This window comes from Poecile atricapillus, chromosome 2 (genome assembly GCF_030490865.1).
Source record: "Poecile atricapillus isolate bPoeAtr1 chromosome 2, bPoeAtr1.hap1, whole genome shotgun sequence".
Taxonomy (NCBI): Eukaryota; Metazoa; Chordata; class Aves; order Passeriformes; family Paridae; genus Poecile; species Poecile atricapillus.
Window position 1 is genome coordinate 106,156,302 of NC_081250.1, and position 17,519 is coordinate 106,173,820.

Below are 17,519 nucleotides of genomic sequence, written 5' to 3' on the forward strand. Positions count from 1 at the left end.
AACTGAAGGCCATTTTACGAGGTACACAAATAAGCAGCTATTCAAAATTCTTATGTCTGAGGCAAGTGTATTACTTCCATAAATTATTTCTTGATCATCTAAGGAAATACAGGACATAAGATTGTTATCTGTTTGGGTCTATCCCAAGTGCTATCAAAGTTTTCAATTTTCAGGAAGATGTAAAAAAAAAAATCATGGATAAAGATTCTACTCTCTAAGTGTACCTTTTTACTTTTCTTCCTATACATAGACATATAGGTTTTAGTATAGAAGTATTAATATGCACATACATGCATGTGATTCTTGAAATAAATTTTGTCTAGTTTTGTAAACCACATATTGAGTCATGTATTTCTAGGAAAACTTCCTTGCTGTCAGCTTGATTATAAATTTTTACAACTTTTTTCCCTCAAAAAGGAGCTGGCTTCTAAAGTATTTACACACTGCATTTAGTTCAAAGATGTGGGGTAATCCAGTGACATGTTCTTTTAATGACATATCTACAGAAGTAAATGCTGTACTTTAAAGCTCGTGCAGCCTTTTGGATTCTATTTGGGTTATTATATTATGCTGAATAAATTTTCACAACTTGGAGCACTTCTGCTTTTTTCATGCCCGTATATTTTTACACGCTGCTGGATGGGTGCCCAGTGAGATGCTCAGGATCATCAGTTCCCATTTGAGTGGACTTGCCTTGGAGGAAGTTAGGAAAGTTCTTGAGCAGTTTAAGTAGGGGACATAAAAGTAAGAGGAGTGCTGTAGAGCCAGGAAGATAAAAGCATGTGGTGAATGGAAGACAGGCCTTCAGGGATTAGCTGTATGTGGACCTGGCAGTTGTCAGAGCTGTGTGAGGAACACAGTATAATTTGAGCTATAGCCAAGAAGTAAACACAGAGTCAGAACTGAGAAGATCTGGGAGTGAGAGAAGTGGCAGGGAGAGGAACTGTGCTCAGGAAAATGTCCATCCGCAAAAGACTCCATAAACACTTCAGGCTGTAGTCTCACAAGCCATCATTTGACATTTGCCATCATGACTCATTCAATCACACCAGACAAAAGCACCATACACAGCTGTATTCACTGTAATTTATGAAAACCATACTGCTCTCTCTTGGCATCATCTGAAATTATGGACTTCAGACTGTCTAATTCATAAATATAGCTACACTTAGATGAGGACAAAAATATATGGACTGTGAGCAGAATAGTGAAGTGATTGAGGTCAAGCAAGGGAGTCTTCCCTGAAGGCAAGTGTTGACTGCTTATTTCCTTGGTTTCTATGTCCTGGATGTTAGGCTGTGCAATCTCAAATGCTTTATCATACTTGAACAAGCTTCCAAAAGTATTCCATAGGGCAATGTAAGCACAAGCAGAGATGTTCCTCAAAGATTTGAGGTTTTGCCTTCCTCAAACTCAGAACATGAGGAAACAATAAAGGCAAAATAAATGTCATTAAAAGCAATAGTAATGTGTTAGAGAGAAAACCAGAAATATATCTTATCCTGACATATCTGAAATAGCCTGGTGGCAAAGCTTTTGTCTCTAACCCAGATTGCTTTAAAGTAAGTATGAGAACTTACTTAAAACTAAACTAAAGATTTTAAAAATTTGAACTGTATGTACTAAATCACAATGAAGGTATTTCACTTGTAATGAAAAGGAAGAAGAAAACATGAACAGATAAAATAAACTTCTGAGCTTTCAGCAAAATCCAGTTGTAACTTCAAAACCTACACTTGCTGTTGTACACACCTGTTTAATATTTTGAATTCTGTTTCCCGTTTGGTTTTCATTCAGAACACAGCATTCTTGACTGTATATACTCATCAGTTCCTAACCATAGTTTTTCCTATTTGTGATGACAGAATCACCATTTTGTTCTCCTCAACAAGACACAAGGTCTCCATCAATTCCTCTGCTTTTTTTCTCTGTCTAGAGACAGAACTTTGCTTAGTGGTTTCTTTTCGCTGGAAAAGATAGCATAAAAGTTCTACCGAACAGTTTGACAGCCTGAATGTTCTTAAAATACAGTTTGCTGTTTTAGACTGTGTTTATAAAAACCCTAAAGCCTTTCCATTTTATTTTTTTTCATCTACAACAGATGACCAAGCTGGACAAAAAGCCTTGAATACTAACACTGAACTGTCCAGCTTCAGATCTGACATTCTGGCTCTTCGTCAGCAACTTCATGACATTGCAGAGAAAACTACCAGAAACAAAGACACACTGGAGAAGCTGCAAGAGTCTGGAAATGTACTAGATGATAGACAGAACCAAATGAAAAGTGCCTTAGATAGTAACTCTTTCATGATCATCAGTGTCAATAAGACTCTTCAGGCATATACTGGCTATATCAACGATCTTCAACAAGACACAAGTAATATACAAACAAACCTGCAAAGCCAAGAGCATTCTCATAATGTGGTCATAATGAGCCTGAACAACTTAAACCTGACTCAAATACAGCAAAGAAATCTTATCAGTGTCTTACAGAAGTCAGTGGAAGATACAAGCTCGGCTATTGTAAGAATCAGGAATGACTTTCAAAATCTGCAGCAGGTTGTCCTTCAGGCCCGGAAGGACACTGACTGGCTTAAGGAGAAAGTACACAATTTACAGGCTTTGGCTGCCAACAACTCAGCAATGGCAAAAGCCAATAATGATACACTTGAAGACATGAACAATCAGCTCAGCTCCTTCAGTGGGCAGATGGAGAACATCACCACAATTGCTCAAGCCAACGAACAAAGTCTAAAGGATCTCCAGGAACAGCATAAAGGAGATGAAAACAGAACTGCTGCCAGATTCAGCCATCTAGAAGAAAGGTTCCAGGTCTTTGAAACAGATGTAGTCAATATCATCAACAACATCAGCTACACTGCTCATCACCTACGGACACTGACGAGCGATCTCAATGAGGTCAGGACGACTTGTACAGACACCTTAAGTAAACACTCAGATGAGCTGGTTTTTATGAACAGCACGCTAGCCAATATTCGCATAGACTCTGCATCTCTCAAAGTGCAACAGGATTTGATGAGGTCAAGGTTAGATGTTGAAGTTGCCAATTTGTCAGTAATCATGGAAGAAATGAAGCTGGTGGATTCCAAACATGGCCAGCTCATCAAGAACTTCACTATCCTACAAGGTATGCAGCTTCCTTAATGATTGTGTGCTGAATTCCTGCTTGCATTACTTCTTTAGTTCTGTGGAAGTTAGTGCATGATGGTACAGAATCCTGGTGTTTTCCATTATCTAATCCTAAAGTCTGGAAATGTACATGTAGCTTGAATTTTCTGTACTAATTTTTCTATGCCTTTTTTACATAGCTAAAATGAGGATGTTGTGAAAGAAGGTTCTGACTTAGCAAAATTTTATTCTGTCTGACTGACTGACTGGATCTGCTTTTGATTTAGTTTCTAAAATAAGTGAGTGAAGGTGTGGAACCTCAAGAAACCAATCCCCAGTAAGGAGGAAATGGCTTAAAAATATATGTTGGACTATTCCCAGAAAGCTCCACCCTTACTGAAAAACAAGTTGCTATTTCACTTTAAGCCAGTTGTTAGCCTGCCAGAAAACATCCTACTTTGCTTAGTTTTTAATCCTGGGATATTTTATTTTCTCCAGAAATAAATAGCATCAGGTTTAGGAGGTTTCTCCCAGCCAAATATTATCCCAAATGAAAAGAACACTCATATTTCCAATCACATGTGAACCAGTCTAAAACTCTAATCACAAATATAAATCCATTGCTTCAAATAAACTAAGGCTGCAATAGAGCCAAGATTATATGTCAGTAACCTTAACCGTTCTCATTTCAACCAGGCCTAAATGATTCCAGCTTGGAAATCTATCTCTGGAGGAGTTTGAATTATGTAGATTGGTACTGGGGGGTGGGGAGGTATTGACAAGGGATTTGCTCATCCATGAACAGAATCCCAAATTGTTTTGCTGTTTATTGCTGTCACAGTATTGCCGTTTCCTGTCATGGGTTATTGTTCCCTATCTTATTAGAGCTGGTCTTTCCCATTGCTAGCCTTTTTCTAGCTATCCATCATTTTGTCTCTTTTTGACACCCCACTATTGACAGACCAACAAACAGGATCAGGAGAAAAAAGTCCTGGGTTTAAGAGCAGAGAGATGAGACTAGAAGGAGAAGGGAGCTTGGCAGAGTGAAGGAACGGGACCACCAACACACAGGACTAGTGCATAAACTAGTATAGACTAGAGCACAGAGTTTTGCAGGGACAGGCATCTTGGCTGGTCACCTGGGGCACGGTGTCACTATCCAGTTCACATGACTGTGGGTGTCAGAGTATTTTCTGTATCCTGTATTTTGTGGCGTTCAAGGAAGGAACAGTATATAGGACCTGTAAAGCAGCTGCACTATTTACAAGCACTGATGAAAGCAACTCTTTGCCCAGTTTCTGTGTTGTTAAATATCCAGTGGCAATGGTCTGACGGGTATTGAGCAAGCCCACCCCACATGGGCTTTTTGTTTTGTTTTCTGTGCATATCCCCACTTTGCATGCTTACATTGTTTCAGGCCCTCCTGGTCCAAGGGGACCTAAAGGTGACAGAGGCCCTCAAGGTCCTCTTGGCCCCGCTGGCCTAAAAGGACAAAAAGGAGAGAAAGGAGAGCCTGGACCACCAGGACCTGCAGGTGAGAAGGGCCCACCTGGGCCAGCCGGACCACCAGGAGAAAAAGGAGGGAAAGGTTCAAGAGGATCGCCTGGCTCCAAAGGTCAGAGAGGTTCTCCTGGCAAGACAGGTCTGCCTGGACCAAATGGAGACCCAGGGCCACCAGGGCCACCGGGCAAGGATGGTCCACCAGGGCCTCAAGGCCCACCAGGATTTCAAGGCCTGCAAGGAACTGTGGGAAGCCCAGGGTTACCAGGACCACGAGGACTAACTGGACTACCTGGAGTCCCTGGGCTGCCTGGTCCAAAGGGCCCACCTGGCCCACCAGGGCCACCAGGTCCAGAGACGCCAATGGCACTACGGAGTGAACCTACACCCGTACCCGAGGCTAATGGTAAGCCATCAACACACTGCATGCTGTAGATGGGCATGGGTTCCTCCATTTATTACTGGCCCTATTACTGCTCCATTAAGTTACCAGTAACAGGCTTAACGTGAAAAAATTCATGTCATAGGTTGTTCTCCTCACTGGAAGAACTATACGGAAAAGTGCTACTACTTTTCAATTGAAAGAGAAATTTTTGCAGAAGCGAAGTTATTCTGTGAAGAGAAAGCATCACGCTTGGTTATCATCGACAACAAAGAGGAGCAGGTAATTGCCTCCTCTTGCTGTTTTTCAAGGATGGAGTTTGAAGTTGTTTAACTTCATGTAGAAACCACACAATAGTGGGAAGCTGAAAGCACCATAAATTCATATAGTAGATGTAAACACACTGATTGAATAATTCAAATTTTGTCCACCCTCGGCCTGATCAGTAGCTCCTCCCTGTGCAGAACTGATGATGACCCTGAAGGTGGTGGGGACAGAGCAGTCATAAAAGCTGCTGAGAATTGTAGGAGTTTTGAACCTTTAAAGATGCAATCCATTATGCCTTGAGTACTATCAAAGTAACTTTTCCAGCAGTGAATATAATTTAATCTTAATTTATCTGATTTAATACATGCAGCCTAGGACTAGTGTGACCCAAAAGTATCTTTAATCTAACCACACTTTTAATACTATTCAACATGGCAGTGGGGATGTCAGGATACAATTCCTTACTCTGGGGTTTTTCAATTTGTATCTATAACATATTAGCTGTGAGTTTATGTCAACCTAATTTTCATGCCTAGCTCTCTCTACCTCATTGCAACCACTGAAAGGTGTTCTAGTCTGGGCAAGGGGTCCTCAAGGCCAACTCCTGAAACATATCTTCAGCTTAGAAAAATTTCTCTGGCCCTCCCTATTCTGATAACAAGAGACTTATGAAACCAGTGTAGTTTATTGGCTCCAAAGACTGTTGTCCTTGTTATGGACTAAGATCTTTCTTTCACAGCAATGGATAAAAAGGCAGATTTTTGGGAAAGGCAGCTTCTGGATTGGACTAACAGATTCAGAGAAGGAAAATGAATGGAGATGGTTGGATGGATCCTTACCAGTTTACACGTACGTAAATAAAAAGCAATACTATCACTCTTGCTGACACTTTTAAAAGCAGCATCTAGAAATTATCTAATGGATCCAAATGGTTGTAGATGCCAATAATTTAATTTGTTACTGAGGGTGCTGGGGTTCTTTCTCTCTTCCTTCTCCATGCACAAGGATTCCTTTCCTTGCCAGGAAGAGAACTGAATGTTGAATGAAAGAATCACATAACTATGCAGCGCAGTGTTTCTTGCCAAAACTTTTGCTTCTGACTTTTATTACGAAGTCGAGATGGAAAGCACAGTTTCAATGTTTTGGTTTGAATTTTCCTTATTTGCATTACAACAGGCTATAAATAGAGTACTCATTCTGATAAAAAATGACCAGTCTTTAGATAAAGCCCAAATCCAAGTGGAAAGCATTCAACATAAGGAAAATGCATGAAATGAGGGCGTCTATACTTTGGCCAGCTGAGAACTGAATTGGCAGCTTTCCAGGAATCCTAGGGCTACACCTAATTTGTCCTAAATGGAACAGATTGCAACCACCCAAATTTTTAATACTGAGGAGTAGACTAAAAAGTTTATAGATCTGAACATGCTGTGCTTCAGAAAAACAGGCTGCACAGTCAGTTAGATGTTACGAAATGATTAGCTGTGATCTCATTGGTGTTCATTTAGATGAAAAACATGGAAAAAGTCAGATTCATTTCAAATGAGCCATAATATTTTCCCCTTTTTCTCCTTTCCCATTTTCATCTTTCTTCCTCTTTATGGCAGCACTGTGACTGATCCTACTTAAGGTGCTGCTTTTAGTAGATTTCCACTACACCACGGTTTTAGGTGCTCTGTCGTAACCTCAGAGCTGTTGGTTACAAATTTTTGGAGTATTTCATTACTTCTGGAAAGCTGTGTCTCCTCCCAGGTGCCTGGTTGGATGCTCTATGTCAGGCATGTGTTTTAGCTGAGCATGGACTGCGTCAGCCAGTAATCACAAGCTCCTTTCAACAACCTGTTTCTTCAGGAAAATGAAGCTTTTAAGTCCTGAGTTTGGAAGCGTTTCTCACTTGCTAAACAAAGACAGGGTGAGGAAACGCTGTGAGAGTTTGCTGTGAGAGAATGTTGCTATGCTCAATTTCACCATCAAAGCTAATGATCTCAAAAGATGTGTGCAAATACACTACGTGCATTTCTTAAAAGTCAATAGAATTCCCTTCCCATCTGAGCACGTGTACCTAAAACATATGGATCTTTGCTGTTCCTCCCAAGATGCCCACCTTTGTTGCAGTCAGAGGGCTGAGTGCCTTTGCAGTGAGCAAGGGCAGGTTGTTGCCATTTTGGCAGTACCTCTGAGCCCATGGGCTCTTCTCAGTCCCATCTGCCAGTGGGAGTGTGGTGTGCAGGTTTTGCATGCTTGAAGCAATGCACATGGAGCATGGAGCACTCCCACTGTGTGTGCATTACACTCAGAAACTAAAATAAAGTTCATTGGTCTAAATTTAGGTCTCTGAGTTTTGGCAGCCTGAGGCCAAATAGATTCCCTTCTCTGTAATACATCTGTTTTCCATTTGCAGCAAGAGTCATGTATTGTTTGTTTCAATGTGTATTTCCCGTTCAGAACAGATCTCATGATGTTTTTGTTAATTTCTTGTGGTGAAAACCTGCCATGTGTGCTGTGTTGTGCAATCATATCTCTCGCTTTTTTGTGGAAAGAAACTGGAAAACTGGGCAGCCTGATAACTGGAGTCACGGGCACGGGCCAGGGGAAGATTGCGCCGGGTTGATCTATGCTGGGCTCTGGAATGACTTCTACTGTGAAGATGTTAACAATTTCATTTGTGAAAAGGACATGGACAAAGGTAAGCAAGGCCCCCTTGGTTTGATTATTTCATCTTGCCCATAGTAAATGTCCTGCAGCTAGAGGTGAGATCTTGGCTAAGTATTACAGCAGTGCCTTGTTGAATCACATGTGGAGCACTTCTACTCCAATGCAGATGCAAATGCTGGATTTATTTCACTTGGAAAAAGCAGCCTCGCAGCTGGCTGTAGCCATGGCACGCTCAGCATCTTGACCATTTCCTGTAGGCTTTACACATGCCTAAAATTTTGAGCATGATTTGGGCATCCTGCCCACACTGGAAGCTGTCTTCATAGGGTCAGTGGCCACACAACAGGGAAAAGTGGCCTTAGGGTGGGTCAGGAACCAGCCTTCAAAAACCAAAAAGACTTTGTTTTGAAAGTTTATGCAATAGGAGGTACTTGGTGACAGCTAAGGAGATCTTAAAATTCCCATCATTGCCAGGATATGTCCCATGGGATTGAGAAGCTGGGTCTATAGGCCATAAACATCTCATCTGTTGCAGCTGGAGTGAAGGACTCATAAACTGCCAGTGTGGCCCAGCAGTCAGCCAGGTGTTTGCCACAGGGCATCTCTTCCTGTTGACACAGGCATTTCTGCAGGAGCAGAGGGCAGGTGGTTCCCATGGCTGCTTAGAGCCCAGCCCCATCGCCACAGAATGTGGTCAAAGCCGGTGTTTGTGTTCATGGTGGGGCTCTGCCTGAAATCTTATCTCCTCCATACAACCTGTTTAAACATTGCTTTGCCAAGGGTGCCTGGCTCCTCCAGTTGGAAACTTGTCGGTTAATTTCAGTCAAGGCAGACATAAATGTCAGCTAGAGCCAAAATTACATCCCATCCACAGTCCTCTAAGACAAAACTAAGTGCTGAGCAAGCTTTGTGTGTATAATTCTGTTTGGATGTTCAGAGTGAAGGACCATGTATAAGTAACAGTATGATTTACCCTGGTTTTCCTACATACATTTGTTATTTTAAGAAAACTTCAAGGCTTTACAAATTGAAAAGTTTACAAATATTTATCCTCCAGGAGTTGCAGGATCTGAATATGAGTCTGCTCAAATTTTTTACGTACCTTGATTTCTGTAATTTCTTTTTGGAAATTTGTTTAATCTTCACAGACTTTTTACAGGATTTGTTTTTCTCTTTTTTTTTTTTCCTCTCATACTGTAGGGCAAATTCTTGGAGTGTAATAGGCTGTGACTTTACAGATACCTTCATATTAAGGAAATTTATATAAAGAAGAAGAAAATCCTGGGAAGGAGCAACACTGACTCCCAAAATTGAAAAAAAATATGAAAACAGAAAAAAGCAAGCACTGAAACTGATTTAAAAGCATCAAGGAATTCAGCAGTAACTCTTCTCCAGCATCCTGTAATTATTTAAGGCCTTTCAACCCTCAGCATCAGGAAATACTGTTGGACTAATTCTGTTTTAGATTTTCTTCCCAACCAGTAACCACATCCATAAGCAGCTTGTGTCTTCTGAGAAAAGACATTCTATCAATCTGAGTAAGACTGTTGGTCACCCATATAGAAAAACATATAAAGCAACTGTGTAAACAGTTGCTTCATTTGCTACAATCCCAAATGTAGGAAAATTATACAGATACACAAATATATAGATTTTATATAAATATATATATATAGTCCAACTCTTATCAATAATATGGAATATACTTTTAAGAGCTTTTAAAACTTTGTATTTTTGTACAAAATATTTGCTTTTTACAATTGTTCTCTTTTTTACTGACTTTTTTTACAAATATAGTGCACAGGGGCCAAAGAAAACAATAAAGGTACTAATAATTCATTAAGGTTTGCTGTCAGGCCTAGCTCAGCTATAGAGAAATATTTTTCCAGTTAGAAATATTTTTACTTTCCCAGATAATTTGTTCTGGTTAAATAACTTTTAAAGCAGATTTTAGATTTTCCTTACTGTATGCAGTCTAGTCTGCATGTGTAACAGTTAAGTTGACTAAGGACTAGATACTCATTATAGCTCTGATCACAGCCAGTGTTTCATCAGGGTACTATGGGAAGACCATTTTGATAAAAGCCTTTCCTTTTCCTTTTCCTTTTCCTTTTCCTTTTCCTTTTCCTTTTCCTTTTCCTTTTCCTTTTCCTTTTCCTTTTCCTTTTCCTTTTCCTTTTCCTTTTCCTTTTCCTTTTCCTTTTCCTTTTCCTTTCCCTTTCCCTTTCCCTTTCCCTTTCCCTTTCCCTTTCCCTTTCCCTTCCCCTTCTCCTTCCCCTTTCCCTTTCCCTTCCCCTTCTCCTTCCCCTTTCCCTTTCCCTTTCCCTTCCCCTTTCCCTTTTTCCCTTTCCCTTTTTCCCTTTCCCCTTTCCCCTTTCCCCTTTCCCCTTTCCCCTTTCCCCTTTCCCTTTCCTCTTCCTCCTTTCCTCTTCCCCCTTTCCCCTTTCCCCTTTTCCCTTCCCCCCCCTTCCTTTCCCCCCCCCTTCCTTTCCCCTCCCCCCCCTTCCTTTCCCCTCCCCTCCCCTCCCCTCCCCTCCCCTCCCCTCCCCTCCCCTCCCCTCCCCTCCCCTCCCCTCCCCTCCCCTCCCCTCCCCTCCCCTCCCCTCCCCTCCCCTCCCCTCCCTTCCCTTCCCTTCCCTTCCCTTCCCTTCCCTTCCCTTCCCTTCCCTTCCCTTCCCTTCCCTTCCCTTCCCTTCCCTTCCCTTCCCTTCCCTTCCCTTCCCTTCCCTTCCCTTCCCTTCCCTTCCCTTCCCTTCCCTTCCCTTCCCTTCCCTTCCCTTCCCTTCCCTTCCCTTCCCTTCCCTTCCCTTCCCTTCCCTTCCCTTCCCTTCCCTTCCCTTCCCTTCCCTTCCCTTCCCTTCCCTTCCCTTCCCTTCCCTCTCCTCCATCCTTCCTCAGGAGAAAATTCCATGGAAGTAAATCTCCAATTTTTAATAACTATTTTGAAATGTTTTCATTCTTTCTCCCTTCTCCTAAGGAATTCTACCCCAGTAGGTGCCACATATACTGCAGGTCCAGCCCAGGTGAGAGACTTTATGAAAAGATAAACAAAAAAGCTGTACATACTGAAATATGTTTGTTTTTAAGACAGATTTCAAGATTTGGTGAGAAAAACATGCCGTACTCAGAAAAGTCTAATAAACTTGCACTTCTTCAAAGTGCTTTGTAAATCGATCTCTCTGTTTTCTTGGACCAGTACTTCTCTCCCAAACAAAGTAGAAAATAAAATATGCTGCAAAGCAGAAAGAGATTATATCATTACCCAGCCAGTTTCCTCTGCAGTCCCATGAGCCTTTGTCTAGGCAGCAACATTGCTTATCAGGAATTAAAAAAATTAGTGGGTTAATTCATTAGCAGAAACCTTGGTATTTGTTTCCAGTTTTGATACCCTTCTCATGGCAACATGCTCTACAATGAAGGAAGTTGTTTTGGCTCCTTGGTAAGGAGAGCTGTTTTTCCATTGCCTCTTGCCATTTACCTTGGCTGAATGCAGATAAGTTTGTTGAAATACTCCAGCTCTGTTGGAAAGAGACAAGATTTTTGTACTTCAGATTTTCAAATATTGCTCCTAAAATCAACCAATTAAAGACTGCTGTTTCCCTACATCTTACATTCCCTCCTATGTTTTAAATTTTAATCAGAATTTTTTTTTTCAAAATACACAAAATGTTACATTTGGGAATCTGTCCTGTGGGTACAAATTAGATATGAGACAGGAACAACAGGAAAATTGCATCTGCTTAATTAAAATTGAAAGGTCTACGTATTTACAGCTGCAGAAACCATGTGTCATCATCATGGAGGCAGGTCTTGTCTTCAGACAGTCTGAATTTTGTGAGCCTTTTGGTTTTTTCATAAAGTTTTGAATAGAACTGGATTCTGCCATGCACTGTCATGCTGTACCGAGGAGTTGTGTGTAGACACATGCTGTTGTGTTTATATATATATTTACACACTGTCTGTGGAGATAATGTTAAACTGCTATTCTTGGATAATGAGGTACAAAATGGGTATTTTTTGTGCCCAGAGAGCCTCACAAACCCTGGTGAATGGAGCCTTGAAGAGCCACACGGAAGTGGAAGCACTGCTACCTTTGTTTTGAATGCTGGCTTATTTAGGTGAAATAAGCCTGTTTTGAGCATCTACCACATTAAATTACATTCTTCATGCTTTTTATTGATGTCACAGACTCCTGTCACCAAAAGAAGCGAATGAGAAACCTCTGTCTAAGGCCAAGCTGTATTGCTTCCTTGCCCAGATTTCATCCTTCTCTTCCTTCAGCAACAGCAGTGATGGTATACACACGAGATCCAAGAATTATCTAGTGTCTTCCAGTCAGAGGAATGACAAGCTGAGGACACTGAGAAATGAGACGTGACTGGGCTCACACCCTCTGTTCACACACTTGAATCAAACACTGCAGCTGTAGACAAAACTGGATGAAGAGGGATGCTGCAGTTGCGTGCCTGACGTGTCCAGTCATCCTTAAAATACGGCCTGAGCAGCCATGCATACTGAGACAGACCATCTTTTTGACCTAGTATTCCAGCAGGAAGGAAACAGAGGTGTCCAATGGCAACAAGGATTGAAATTACTGAGAGGACCAAGAGACTATTAAGGCAGCTCAGGAACATGTCACAGTAAGGACAGATTGGCAGGAGCGCAAACAGGACACCAGAATGGGCCAAGAAATTGTCATGAAAGTCATGGTGCTCCTTAATAGGAAAACATCCCAATCAAATCTTTCTGTATGGTTTGAGTAATAATGCAGGTTGTATGGAAAGTTTTAACTGATAGCACGTTATTTTATCCCAGCTTGAGATTTTGCTTTCCTTCTTATGCACAAGTATTGTAGCTTGTCATATTGAGCACACATTCCCATCATCCTTCTTGTTTTACGTAAAATTAAATGCAAGTTCATATACCCTGGCAAGCACTGGGACTGCTGGTAGAAAAAGAAGGAAGGGCAGAGAAGGTACAAAGTCATTGTAATTTACATTAAGTTTTGGATTTCTTAATGTCATTTCTGACTTGTTTCATTAATTTATTTGGAAATGCCTTCAGCTGATTAGAGCTTATAAATCTCAACTCTCATTTCCTTTGTTGTCTATAACTAATACTTGCAATGTTCCAATAAAGAAATCACTAAGTGGAGACATGGAGATTAATGTTGTTAACTTTGTGCATGTGTGAGTAACCAAGAGGGACATGAAGACCGGAGAGAGGTGGAGCAGAACATTCATAGATATTAAAAATCAAACTGATGAAGCTTTTTTCCATTAAAGCCTTCCTTTTACTTACACCATCCTGGTTCTGAGCATGACTGGGGCTTATCTTATCCCATAATTGCAGGTTTAGTGCCTTGTTCTTGCAGCATGTAGGGGCTAGGAACATGGTTTTGAAGGTCTGATCAAAACAAGACCTTTAAGAAGGGCTGAAGCCCTTTGCTCCTTACTGTCCTAGCACACCAAACACCTCAGATGGGCCTCCAGGTGAGGGATGTCCTGAACTAAGTTGTATCAGTCCCCACATTAGCCATTATGATGCCTTAAATTGTCTGCTTATAATAGTTGATCTGGTCTTGTTATTCCTCTCTCTCTGATCAACCAATCAAGATGGTTGATTTCTTTTAATTTTCTGCTCCTGTCAAGTAGCTACTCTGCTTTTAGCAAGTAGCAGGAACTGGTGTCTGATCACTGTCAAGGCAAGGAGCTGGTCGGAGGGCAGCCACTGGGTGTGGGAAGAAACTGATCTGCAAGAAGCAGGAGAAAGGTGGCTGAGTCAATTCACATGTGAAAAAACAAAACCACTTTTCCCCAGTGCAGGCTCCTTGCCTAAGAGCACAGCAGCTCACACATCTGTAGCATCCAAAGGGAGCAAGAAGTCTCCAGACCCAGCCTCCAGACTTGATTTATTTTTCCTCCCTCACTTATGCGGGTGTCTGTGCACCCCAGAGATGCTGGCTCCTCCGTGAGCACCCAGCTGTCCCCAGAGCAGGCTCTGCACTGCCCTGCACAGGTGCTGGGGCTCACCCAGGTGAGAGGCCAGCAGTGGGACAGATGCCCACACCTGGCACTCCCCTCTGCTGGGACACCCCAGGCTCCCCAGGGCTCGGGCAGGAGCAGGAGGAGGAAGTTCCCAGTGCTCACCCACACTCAGAGAAATTTGGGCACCTATAAATGGGATAGTAAACTGCCTTAGACACGAAATCCTTGTTCCCCAGAAACCAGGCCTTCCTAAAACCAGAGCCTATTTGTTCATTCACAATCTCCACCTCATTTTTTCCGTGCTGTTTAGTGGGGAAAAAAACACAAAAAAACAAAAAAAAACCCAAAAACTTGGCTAAAATTTTTTTTTAAAGTTCTCATCTGTTTTCTTTCATATGGTGGAATAAGTTTGTTTTTTCTTCCCATCTGGCTCAGAGATGAAAAAAACATTCTTTGATTTCTTTTTCAAAATAAACTCAGTGTAATGCTACAAAGTTTGTGTGGAGATGTTTTGGGGTTTTTCTAGACCAAAACAATAAAAGCAAATTACTAGGCAAATAATGCCCTTTTTGGAGAAGATCTTGCATGCCATGATGATTTTCTTACCCAGAGAACTTCCCAGAGGCATGTAAATATTGCCAGCCCCATTTTGTGACTGGAAGAAAAAGGAGATTTTCAAGAATGTGATTCATTTTGATGTCTTGTTTTAGAGAATTTTTTTTGTTTATCAGGGAGGTGATTTTTAGAAGTGACTTTTTCCAGTGAAACCAACACCGGCATAGAGCAAATTATTTTTCATACACCTTAGCTAGGGGAGTGGGCTTTTCAATGCTAAATTAAACAGAATGGTGTCCTTCCCCCATCACCCTGCATACAGGAGGCAGCCATTTCTGCTGCTGTTTTGGAGAGCAGAGCTCAGTGTGATCGCAGCAGAGGAACATCAGCAGAATAGAGCAATGTCCTGTGTGTGGGTAAAAGTTACCAAGTTAAATTACCAAGGGACCCCTTGATCAGAAAAAAGGTTAAAGGACTGCTGAGACCTTTGACTCCTCTGCAGCTCAACTTCAACAAATTTTCCCAAAAACATACCAGCTTATACTTTAAAAATAGGGGTTGCTTTGTCCCTTTAATCATTTTGGCTGCTCTTCAAAAACTTTATGAGGAATCTTTTAATAACCAGTGTGAATGCAATTATGTCCAGTTTAGACACATTTGTTCTGGTTCCAGAGCTGTCCTTTAGCTTAAAAAGCATCTCTCCTGGGACTGTCAAGTAATTGTAGTGGTCAGTGTGGAGCCATTCATCTTGAGACACAGTAAGGGTTGGTTGGGAAAAAGCACATCCCTCTGACCAGCTGGGGAGCCCTGATGACAAACCCTGGCTCTGATCCCACTGTCTAGCCCCACATGGGATTATCTGAGGACGCTCTGAGCATCTTGATGAATGGTGGAAGTTTCCATAATCATTTTTGTTAGTGCTGCAAGAGAACAGAGAGCAACAAACCGGGTATAAAGGGTGGTTTCCCACTGAATTAGCGTAGGTTACAAGTCCATGGCTTTTTATAAGGCAGTAACACATTTTATAAGGCATTTGAAAAACCAATCTGCATATCTGAGCTTAAGCACACTTATTCTTGGGTTTACACCAGAGCAGAATATAAGTTCAGGTTATACTTAGGTCCCTGATCCTCAAGAGATTAAAATCTCCAATTCAGAGATTAGCGTGTGACTTCTGCTTTTTCTGGTCTGTCCTGCCAGGGCACAAATCCACAGCTCAGGCATCGGTGTGATTCCAGGCCCTAAGGATTGCTCCCAAACTCCCCATATTTGCAGTCATGCTCCTGCCAGCGCTGCCAGAGATCCCACTGATGGAAGCTACAAGTCTGAAATGTGACTTTGGAAGAATTTTGTTTAGGAATCCCTCTCATTCAGAAGTCTGGGCATATTGCAAAGATGACATTTCTTTAATTCCATCTCTATTACCCGCACTCATATAAAACAGATGATGAATTATTTTCCTGAATGGCAACAATGTATTTTTGTCCACTTTGGTTTTTTATGTCAAAATAAAAGCTTGGAAGTGGAAATCAGACAAAGCATCTTGGCAGTGCAGTATCCCAGTCGTATTTACCGTAGCAGGCAAATAATGTTCCTGGATTATTGCCTGTGAGAACAGCACGAAGTGATATCTGAACAAGTGACAGCTTCATGCTGCCTATAGAAGCAAAATTACCTACAGGCACAGCCTTGTCACTGGTCCATAACCTGACAGACTGGGGCAACCCTGCTTTCCTGCTGTGTTTCAAAGAAACAGTAGGAGATAAGAAAGACAAAAGGTAAAGTGAGAAGAGCTGATGACAGAAGGGGAACGGAGAAAAAGAGAAAGGGACAGCTCAGGGAGTAGAAGAAAAAAATACGGAGAATTGAGGAGCATAATGAACCCTCATGTCCTCATCGTGGTTTCTGGTAAGATCAACCACAGAGGACTTCTCTTCTCAGAAACAACATAACAGGGGCAGTGTCGTGGTTCTCGTAATTCCCATTCTCAGCTGTGAAAAGAACACATCCCTGCCTTGCAAGAAAGGCATGTCATTCAGTTGGTGCCTGAAGTCATGTAATGCTTTCCCAGCACAAACAAAAATTCCTGGTGGCTCCAGGTCTTTTGGGAGCTGGGTTGAGGCTTTTGTTTTGGTGGTTGGTTGGTTTTTCCTCCATGTCCTTTTCCTCCTACACAAGTTTTGAAATACAGAGTATTTTCTAGTTTTCCATCTGTATTAGAAGCACAAAACTTAACTTTGGAAGAAAGAACAAAAGCAAGAACATACAGTAGGTCTCCAAGCAACAAAACACTGTCTGCAGTGGAAAATATGTCCACAGCAGTATTCGGACTCACAGCTCCCATTTCTATAATAAATTTTCATTGGTATCAAAATTTGAACAGGTGCCCTTTATGAAGTCAAACATGGATCTTTAATAAACAATCTTTAACAAATAAAAGCTGCAGAAATGTACACATAGATAAAAAGGGGATACAAAAAGGTGGTATCTTAATTTTTAAAAACAGACAGTTGTTGAATTTGAACACCAGAGACACTTCAACTCCAAATACCCTTGAATTTGCTCTAACAGTAGCGGTTTTAAATTACCAACCACTGCTTTTCCCCAGTTTTTAACTTTAAGATGCAAAAGTTGGGAACTCTTAGCAATCACCAGCTGGTGATTTAATGGGGGAAAAAAAAACTTATTTCAAAGACAGATTGGATCTCTACATACCATTTTATCCAGATTAGCCATATTAGGAGTGGGAAGATGGTCAAAAGTGCAGGTCAGGACTCTTCACTAGTTGAATTAACTCTCTTTGTGGAAGAGAGCACTTTATTTCAGACAACACCACAAGGTCTCCCAGTCTGCATCCATCTTGTGGCATCTTACATATGAGAAAATTCTAAAAATAAAATAAGGCAAGAAAAACCACAGGCAGAACAGCTGTTGTTCTACCCAGACAAATATTTGAATGAAAGCCATTATGACGGACCAGACTCTGCAATTGAAAAGCCATTTACATTTTCAAGTCTGATTCCAACTGTAAATCTTCAGTTATA

At 41.4% G+C, this 17,519-nt stretch overlaps 1 protein-coding gene across 1 annotated transcript in view; it reads left to right on the plus strand.

Moving 5' to 3' along the window:
- Positions 1 to 10,186, plus strand: part of COLEC12 (collectin subfamily member 12) — a 92,419-nt gene extending 82,233 nt beyond the window's left edge. Inside the window, exons 5-10 of the mRNA XM_058832664.1 lie at positions 2,102 to 3,148; positions 4,547 to 5,035; positions 5,157 to 5,293; positions 6,018 to 6,127; positions 7,819 to 7,964; positions 9,134 to 10,186. Coding sequence (XP_058688647.1) covers positions 2,102 to 3,148; positions 4,547 to 5,035; positions 5,157 to 5,293; positions 6,018 to 6,127; positions 7,819 to 7,964; positions 9,134 to 9,153 — 1,949 coding nt within the window. The 3' untranslated portion in view covers positions 9,154 to 10,186. The remainder of the gene's footprint in view (positions 1 to 2,101; positions 3,149 to 4,546; positions 5,036 to 5,156; positions 5,294 to 6,017; positions 6,128 to 7,818; positions 7,965 to 9,133) is intronic.
- Positions 10,187 to 17,519: the final 7,333 nt, after the last annotated feature.